At 49.0% G+C, this 9,972-nt stretch overlaps 1 protein-coding gene across 3 annotated transcripts in view; it reads right to left on the bottom strand.

Annotated features, from left to right (window-relative positions):
• Window positions 1-808: 808 nt before the first annotated feature.
• Window positions 809-9,972, bottom strand: part of TYSND1 (trypsin like peroxisomal matrix peptidase 1) — a 242,697-nt gene continuing 233,533 nt past the window's right edge. For all 3 annotated transcript variants that reach the window (XM_086922267.1, XM_086922268.1, XM_086922269.1), the window contains one exon: window positions 809-1,741. In XM_086922267.1, coding sequence (XP_086778393.1) covers window positions 1,524-1,741 — 218 coding nt within the window. In that variant the 3' untranslated portion in view covers window positions 809-1,523. The remainder of the gene's footprint in view (window positions 1,742-9,972) is intronic.

The raw sequence follows: 9,972 nt of genomic DNA, 5'->3' as shown, positions 1-9,972 counted from the left end.
TAATCTGATGTTCGGTCCAGATCCTAAGTTCTCCCATGGTGTAATACCTGTGCCCCTTGGGGAGCCCCACCAGCGGCAGCAAGGGGGAGTACACAGGTGTCCCTCTGGATAGCCGGGGAATCCTCATGGCACAGGATCTAGCCACCTTGACTAACAATGGATGAGCGGGGTTGGGTTTGGTCCCTGGGAGGAGTATCCGGGTTAGTTCTGGGACTGATATCATACCGCCCTGCGTGTCCGCCTCCCCAAGGTTGCGGTGTGCCGTCCAACGTGATAGCCACTGTAGTTGCGCTGCCATAAAATACGCTTCAAATGACGGGGCACTCATCCCGCCCTTATCACGCGGCAGCTGCAGGGCCGACAGTGCCACTGTGCTTCGGCCCTTCCCCCAGATCAGGGATATTAGTAATGAGTTAAGTTCCTGGAAAAAGGGCCTAGGTGTGATCACTGGGATATTTGCGAAGTAGTAAAGGAGCCGGGGTACCATAATCATTCATTATCGTCCTTTAAGACAAGTAGTATCTTTCCCGGGATTTAATATTTCCTAAAGTTGAATGATTTTATACCCGAGTAACAATGTAGGAACAAGCCTTGGCAAAGCCAACAGATTTGGTCTAGTTGGGCAAGCTGGTGCAATTACATTTTTTATTGCAAGCATATGCCACAAAAAATAGGAAGGAAAAATACTGCTGCCTAAAGACCACTAGCATATGCCTACACTAAAAAAAAATTGTTTTTTTTTACAAATAACCATTACATATAATTTTGATATAACAGTACAGGTGCTCCCTGGCAAGCAGGTATAGTATTTTGTTTTTTTAGTTTTAATGCACCTCACAGGAATATACAACCGTTTTAGGTGTCAAAAGGTAATATTTCCCGTGACACATTGTGATATGAAGACATACTTTAAAAACACAAGGGTGACCAGAATTTTATTTTTATAGACTAAAGAATGGAAAGAAAAAAATGCATTGGCAAAGTAATGTACTGGCACACCACCAGTTACACTAAAGTGCACTTATTTCATGATGGATGTTCACATGTGATCAGACAAAATGTTGTCAGTCACTGTGTATGAGAATCAATAACTAAAGGTGAAGTTTCATTTTCCAAAGCTGTGTTACGATGGGTGGCAGTAAAATATGAAAGACAACTAAATACACCAAAAGATAAAAAGACTTGACCCAAAGCTGTAATGTGAATTTATACATGTTTGCATATTTTTTTCATTCTCTTTTTGATTAAATGATGCTACTGAAACTACTACATCGATATCTAGGCCACTGAGGGGTGGAATTTCACATAGGCTTTTCAGCCAATGTCAATTTGACAAGCACGGTTGAATTGTCCAGCATCACTGGTTTCTGCATTTAAACGAAGTAATTACTTCAATGCATTGGCAGTTCAAGAGAAAGCACATTACTTCCTTGAACTCCCCTTCCCAGTCCTCTGTTCTTACTACCTCTGACTCGACCCCACTTTCACCCTTCCTCTGTCTCCAGTGTAGGCTCCATCACCCCTTACAGTTTGCTCATATGTATCTCAGTGGGCTTTCTTTGCAGCCGCCACGCAGCTCGGACGGAGTCGCTGGTCCAGTCGAGCTCTTCAAACCCTTTAAGATCCTTGCTCTTGCAATACTGGGAGAGTCCAGGCTGCACCAACGTTATGGGGACGCTAAAGTTTAGGTGGGGATACGTGGCTCCGACGCTGTTGTCCCTTGTGTTGCTGGCAACTATACCTAGAACAAAAAACAGTCTTGTTAGCAAGTGGTCACTCATAGAAGTTTTGCTGTAAAATCATAAGCATGCATAATGCGTAGATGAGTGGGGACGTTCAGGTACAAATACACTTTACTTCTTTATGCACTTCTCCAACTTACATAAAATGCCCGAACCTGTACACGGCATCATTCAACTGTCCAAAACAGAACTCCGGACACCATCTATGGTGACCTTCAGGAGGACAGGGACCCACTGACTGTCAACAAGCACTCAGATGCTGAGGAAGTACGGCTCATTTTAGATGAGAGAGAACGTTTCGTTATCTATCCAAACTGCAACATCATTGCCACAGAAGATAGGATCCTAACATACAAAAGGGACTTTGCACTGACTGCGCAATAACACAAAGGCAGTGGCAGCGCATTCTGCCTATCAACCGCTTCATTGAGCCCCAGGAGGATTGTGTAAAGGGCGGGCCTGAGGCCCTCATGCTGGAAAAAACTGAGACGCAGGACACACTGCTTACTCGGTGCAACTGGCCCAGAGTACGTGGGCTCGGCCTCTTTTATTAGTGCTGTGTCACCTGACCAGTGACATCAGTGATGGGTGGGTGTTCAGTGTAATTACAGGCTCAGCACTAGAATGCTGACTTATGCTGGGCATTACATCCCTCCCCAAATTGGTTAAAAATTAAACCAAACGTAAAAAGTCCAAAAACCTGTGGGGGAAAGAAAACACAGAAAATAGCATTGGACTTGCGATTTCAAAACGAGTCTCTGTGGCTGCTTGCAAGCCGCAGGCAGTATAGTTCTTGCGTTTTGGATTAACAGTTCTTGGTGGCACGGTTCGCAGTTGTTCGGCGGGTTCATTCTTTGTCTGTGCTGTCTGTCCGCGGTTCTCAGCCCTGCCTTTGCCTCGCTCTGTTGGTGATGAGAGATAGATGGATGACACAGGTGTCAACAGTCTTCTGTTTCTGTTCTCTCTTCTGGCTTCATGATGTTTCCGGGCAGGCTTTAGTGCTGACTCTTGGCAGGTGAATAGAGTAGGTGCAAACATCCCTCTCACTAGGATGCCCCTCTCGCCAGTTTTTCTTCTGCCACAAGATGTCCGGGAGGACCTCTTAGCCAGGTTTCCACTGGACTGGTGTTTTCGGTCGTGTTGCTCTACCATAGCCTTCGGGCCGTGAGCAGGGCGCTCCACAAGCCTCACCGTCGTGTCCTAGTTCTACCTGAAGGTTGAGTTGTCGACTCTCTTCATTACTCGCGAGGCTTTCATCCCCTTGGGTCCTGCAGACGTGCTTCTGTAGATCTGTCTCCCGTGCGGGACTTGCTGCAACCAGAGTCCCTTGAGGCCTCTGCTTCTTAGGTTGACACGGGTCGGTGTGGAGTGGTCAGTACATCAGCCGGATGTGTGAGCACTCTCGCCATCCAATCTTTCGCTCAACCCCAGAGGTAGATGTCACCAACAGTCTATCTTGCTCTCTTCTGCGATCGCCATGTGGATGGATGGCTCGTAGGTGGTTGACTTTGGTCTGCGCTGCCGGTGCTCTTGCGAGGCTTGTCTTCCATTGCACTCAGGTGTTCCAGTGCCTGTCACTTTCCTTCTTTCCGCAGGGGTGGCTTCTTTCTTCTTTTCTTAGTGGCGGCAGCCACTCTGTTCTTTCTTCCTTCTTCTTAACCTGACAGTCGTGCCACTCTGATTATTTCTTCCTTCTTTTCTCGGTGGCCACTCTGTTCCTTCTCCTTTCTTCTTTTCTTCCTTTCTTCGGTGGCGGCATGCCACTCCGATCTTTCTTCTTCACTTCTCCTCTTCTCGCGACGTACCCTGGTCCCCTTTTCTTCATCTTCTCTGGCCAGGCTTCCCCATGCAGTGCGCGCACTCTGCACGTGTCTTCCTGGTCTTGTCCTAGTCCTAGGACACTGTCTTCTTGTCACTCACTTCCAGGGTTGGCGTCGGGACCTTCACCTCTTCTTCCTGTTGCTTTCGTTAATTTATGTGGTTGAAGTTCGTGGGTCCAGGTCCTCGGACCGCGTCTTGTCTGAACTTCTTGGACCTCGTGCTGGTCCCTTCTGCCGAGGTCTGGCAGGTAGGATTCGTGGTGCGACCATCTGGCTGGTCGGATTCGTGCTTTGTGACCATGCTGAGTGGTCAGGTTGCTTCTGTGTTGAATCTTCAATGCTGCGGGTTGTCTGCGCAATCATTTTCTTTTCATCACAGTTTAATTGCTTTGGTGCGCAACTGGGTGCGCTCTTTGGGTGTTCTTTTGTGACTTGCTGCTTTGGGCTAGTGCTGTCCGCACTGCTGCGCATTTGCGTCATGCGCTTTCGCACTTCCTGGTGCTGGGTTTCGAGGTCATCATCAGTTCGTGTGGGGGTGCTCCTACTTTCGCCATAATGCTGCAGCGATGACCTGTGGCCACCAGGCATCGCTGTCTTCTCTTCTGGCGTGGCGTAGATGCTTCTTGAGTGTTGCTTTTGGAGGGTTGCGTCACCACTCCGTTGACCTTGTTCTGGTCTTTCCTTCTTCTTTGCGTTGGTTTGTAGTGTCCTGCGTGGAGTTGCTGTACTCCTGCTGCGCTTCTGGGGCTTCATGCGCGTTTCTTCGGTTCTGTCGCGTTCTTGTGCTTCTGGTGCGCTCCTGCGCAGTTGCCTTTTATCCTCTCAGGCTGTGTGGTCTTGGTGGCGTTCCGGTGTAGCGTTCTTTGTGATTCTGGAGTGTTCCTGCGGCGTCTCCTTTTGTCCTCAGGAGGTTGTGTATTGCATTGGCATCACTTGGGCGTGGTAGTGTTCCTGCCGTCCTTTGGCTTTGGGGTCAGAGCCTTTTTCAGCTGCAGTGGATGTGGCTTGTCCTTTATCTTCCTCCTTGTGATGGGGAGATGTCCCTGTCTCACTCTGGTGTTGCTGGCTCTCCTTAGTGGCTTTAAACAAAATGTTGTTCTTCCCGTTTCTGTGCACTATGTGGCATCAGGGTGTTCCTGCGCTAAGGTCAGTCACTGTGTGGCAGCTGGTACTTCCTTGGCTTGTCGCAGGCTTGTTGTCCTTTTCCCTCCAGTACCAGGATCTTGCCACTAGGTGGCAGGGTTGGTTTACTCCGGTTTGCTTTTCCTCGGCTCGTTCCTCTCTGAGCCTTTCAATGTCTTTTCGACTTCTTTGGAGGAATGCCGGTGCAGACTTCTCCGGCCCTCTGCACGTCCTCATTATCTTGCCCCCGGGGCACAGGTAGGTGCTTTAATTTCTGTATTATCTGCATGTGTGTACATTGCCTTAATGTCTCGCTGGTACACACTCAGGCACTGCAGAGCTTCCCTCGGCCACAGCAGTTTCTGCCACTCTGTGGGCCTCTCCTTACTGTCTCTTCCAGTTTCCCGGGATCGGGGCAGGGCTCTGCTCGCACGCACCTCTGGGTACTCTGCCCCTTGCAGCAAGCTCTCTTCTCCATGGGCTGCGCTGGGGCCAGATTTGCCGATTGGACGTCTCTCTTGCTCCTTTACCCGCCGACCTTCTGTTCACTTGGATGGGGGGCACGATGCACTTCGTGCTGGGTGCTTGGGCTATGGGCCGCAAGCTGTCATTTTCAGCAGCGCTGGCCGCGTGCGGACATTCTGCCTATTCCTTGCCCCTTGCAGTAAAACCCTTTCAGTTCATGGGCCGCGCAAGGGGGGGGGGGGCGTGGGGGGGGCGTGGGGGGGGCGGCGTCAGTGCTGTACTTGGCCAGACACTGCCTTCTGTGTGCTCCCTCCCGCATGCAACAGCTTCAGTCAGTTTTCTCGCTGCGCGGGGTGAGGGATTTAGTTGCAGCGGCTCGGATTCTCCTTTCCCTTTTCGGCCTCACACACGAGGAGTATCCGCTTCGTTCCTTTTACCGGCCGGGGCATTTGCTGACGGCGGACAGCTCTCCTCTCATCTCCCACCGGCTCACTGTGCACACGCCGTGCGGGGTGGGAGACAGATTGCACTAGGCTGCGGGAAAGCATATCAAAGCGATCAGCCACGGGTGGGCTCCGCTGGTCTTGATTCAATAACGGGGCAATAGCGTCCGACGCCGCGTCGCTGCAGGCTGGCCGCGGGTCGGCTCTGCGAGCCTTGCTTATTTAAAATCGATAGCTGGCGCCGCTCTCACTTCAGGGGGCACGGTCAGTGTTTATAGTCTATGGCGGGTGGGCTCCGCTTTTGGTGCTGTACAGTCCGGGGCTCACCTTCGGCCGACGGGCCTGTTCTTCCGCGGGTGGGCACCGCAATGGCTCCCCTTGTCTTTTCAAGGCACCGCCATGGCAGGGCGGGCCACCGCAGGCTGGAGAGGTGCGGGGTGGGCTCTCGGTCACCTTCTCCTTTTCTCCAGGCCCGGGGATCGACACACGCCCTGTGGGCCTCTCGGCACTGGATCGATTCTTCTTAGGGGGTGCCTTCAGACGGGCAGCATTCTCTTCCCCTTTTCCACGATGTTTTTGAGAGCTGTGACACGCATGGACACAGCTACCCTCGTCGCCATTGTAAAGGGCGGGCCTGAGGCCCTCATGCTGGAAATAACTGAGACGCAGGACACACTGCTTTATCGGTGCAACTGGCTCAGAGCACGTGGGCTCGGCCTCTTTTATTAGTGCTGTGTCACCTGACCAGTGACATCAGTGGTGGGTGGGTGTTCAGTGTAGTTACAGGCTCAGCACTAGAATGCTGACTTATGCTGGGCATTACAGATTGCAAGTTTAGAGCTGGTAAATACGACCAGCACAGTAATCGTTTCACTCACATTTTAGCATTATTAGTCAATTACCGACACACCAATGAGAAACATTTACCAATACTTTTTTGCAGGAGCATTCAGAAATTGCTCGAATTTCTATTGTCTAAAAAGTTCCCCTGAAAAAAAAGGCAGTCGGCAGATACTTGGCACTAGGCACTTATGTATGTGGTAAGCCTATTTCAGATGACAAGCAGGTAAATACAAGTCAGGCCAAATTGTACGATGCACTTGACCGCACTAATCCTTTAGAATGTGTATGTGAAAGTTTTAGGGCCTAGAAAACGAATATTTGAACTGTGATGACAGCTAACATAGTGTGCGAAATTGCTATGCCACCTTATGAACAGTCGGACATTAGTCACACTAACAAACAAGTTACTTTCGGAAGCACTCTTTCTGGTAGATACTTTGGCTGCAGATTTCTCACCATTTGAATATTCCTCAGGCGTCAGACTCAATCTGGAAACTTTTAAAAGAATAGCCCTATGCGCCAGTAGGTGGCATCATGAGGCTCCACGCCGATATCCTTCTGCTCTGAAAGTGACAGGAGGGCCTGCATATAGACAGTACTCACACGTGCTGAAGTCAGTTGCTTTCTAGGCTATCTGCACTCCCAGACGCAAAGTCCAATAGCAAATTGGCTTTGACCAGTATGCAGACCTCTATGCCTGGTACCTTTTTAGGCGGGCAAAGAGCCCAGTTCAAAGAATTGGGAGGAATGTGAGGTTAGACATAGTATCTACCAGAAAGAACTTACCGAAGGTAAGCAACATTTTCTTCTGACATATACTTTGAACCACAGATTCCTCACCTTTTGAATCATTACCAAAGCAGTACCTTCCAGGTGGTCAGTCTGTGAACTGACTCAAACTAAATAGTGCTGCAGGACAAGAATGCCCATCTCAATAGACCTGGCTGTCCAGACAGTAGTGCTTCGTGAATGTGTGGAGTGACGGCCATGTAGCAGCCTGGCAAATAGAAAGAACAGGCACTATGTGTGCCAAGGCAGTGGTAGTAGCCTTTACTCTGGTGGAATGAGCCTGCAAACTTTCCGGGGCTGCCTGGTGACTAATGCCTAGCAGATAATAATGTAAAGCACGATTCACAGTTAGATGGTCCTCTTCTGCACTGCCTTGCCCTTCTTCGCTCCAGTGGATCCCAAAAACAGCTGATCATCCACACAATGGTCACTGGTACGATCGATTTAAATGCTAAGAATTCTTTTAGGATCCAGCTGATGGATTCCTCTGTTGTAATTAAAGGAAGTGCATAAGCCAGGTATAAATATCACGTAGGTTTAATTAGGCTTAGTTACAAGTTCAGGTTTAAGCAGATAAGTTAAGATGAATAGAAATAAACCCCACCAGGAGTGGCCTCCCTGCCACTCAGCCTGCCTGCCATCAACTGCCACTCCACACAAGCCAGGCACACAGGATTCTACTATGAGATCAGGCATTCCAAGAGCCACACCAGCTGAGTAGCAGGGAAAGCACCAAAGCTAAGTATAACATATCCCCCTTCCTTAGGGAAAAGACAATTCTCAAGTGAAGGAAGAAATGTGAACAAAAATCAAAAACATACAAACAAGATATACAATGTATTCTGAAAAGAAAGCATTAGTGTTGCAAATACAATGCATTGTAAAAGAAAGCATTTACGTTGCAAATACAATGCATTGTAAAAGAAATCATTACATTGCACATTAGAAGATAAACATCAACTCCAAAGATGAGCAATGCATTTCCAAACTTAACATTTACATTGCCCATCGCCCTCCCTCAGGAAAAATAAAAATTAAAACATGCATAAATAACACTGGTTATATAACAATTAATGCATGAATGCACAGGGCACTCACCACCCCAAAACTGACCACTATAGGGCCCTCACCACCCTAGACAAACAACATAGGAGTCACACCACCTTAAACAACATATAGGGCACTCACCATCCTAATACAAGCAACATACGAGGGCACTCACCACCCTAGACGAAAAACATAGGACACACACCACCTTAAACATATAGGGCACTCACCACCCTAATACAACTGCACGGGGCACTCACCACCCCAAAACTGACCACTATAGGGCACTAACCAACCTAGACAAACAACATAGGGCATCCACCACTCTAAAACTGATCACTATAGGGCACTCACAACCCTAGACAAACATCATAGGGCACTCACCACCCTATAGGGCACTCATCACCCTAGACAAACAAGTAGCAGGGAAAGCACCAAAGCTAAGTATAACACCCTCCTACCTTAGAGGGCTGAGGAAGAGCAAAAAACACCAGCAGGGCGATATTTTGCCTGCAGGGAAAGGAGTCACCATTTTAGGAAGAAGGCAAGTTCGGGTTCTCTGCACCAATTTGTCTGGGAAGAAAGCAGTGTATTGTAGGTTGATGGAGAGGACTTGCAGCTCACTAACCACTGTGCCAAGGTTATGGCGATGAGGAACAGTGTATTGAAGGTGTGAAGCCATAGTAGGCAGCTGTGCAGTTGAACGAAAAGAGCACACATCAGGATAGCACACATCAGAGGTGTGGCGTCGCGGCGAGGGCGACTGACTCCGGAATCTGGGGATCACGGTTCGATCTCCGGCACCGGCGGCAGATTAGCCCAGCACCATGTGACTCTGGGCAATAGCTTGCTTAATCTTCCCGACGGCCCCCAGCACCTAGAGACCCTTACGGGTGATTGTGCGCTTTACAAATGTGGATTATATATAGTGAGGAGCAAGTTGAAGTCCCATGGTGGCATGATAAAGGGAGAGGATGGAAACTGATGTTTCAAACCCTTCAAAACAAGCATCACAAAGCGTGATTTAAACAGAGGGTGATCCAGCATACACAAAAAAGGCTCAAAGAGCTGACAGTTATCCTCGAACTGTGCCCAAGGCAAGTCATTGCCTGGCTTGGGCAATACAAAAAGCAATGCTTCAGATAACTAGCATGAAGTGGGTCAATCTGCCGAGTACAGCACCAAGCCACAGACTAATCCTAATGGCAGGCATATACTGATTTGGTCGAGGGATGCCTGGCTACGAAGATATCATCAACAACCTCTGGAGGGAGAGAGAAAGCTGTGGCTGCTCAAACTCTAAGGATAGAGGCGATCTGGCTGCAGTACTCAGCCTTGCTGTCTTAACGGAAGATCCTCCAAAAGTTGCCAGCCTTATTGGAGGACATATGTTCATGCCTGAGACTTCTGGATGCCACAATCTCCTTGCCCAATCTTGTGCCACTAGGATAACTTGGGCCCAGTCGTTCCTGTTCTTTTTCAGAACTCAGTGTAGGAAAGGTGTCCGAGGGAAGGACTACAGGAGTCTATTCCACTCGGTGCACTATACGTCCTTGAAAGAGACATCTTAGAAACTCCCCATTCGTGGCAGAGACCTTGCACCACCTCTGGATGTAACTTTTATTCATGCTCCGCTAAGTGTTTGCAGCTAAGTTTGTCCACCCTGGTGTTGAGATTCTGTCAGGTGGTATACCAGCAGGA

This window comes from Lissotriton vulgaris, chromosome 5, assembly GCF_964263255.1.
Source record: "Lissotriton vulgaris chromosome 5, aLisVul1.2, whole genome shotgun sequence".
Classification (NCBI taxonomy): domain Eukaryota; kingdom Metazoa; phylum Chordata; class Amphibia; order Caudata; family Salamandridae; genus Lissotriton; species Lissotriton vulgaris.
Note: the sequence above shows the minus strand (reverse complement) of the source record. Positions and strands in the feature narration are given on the sequence as shown.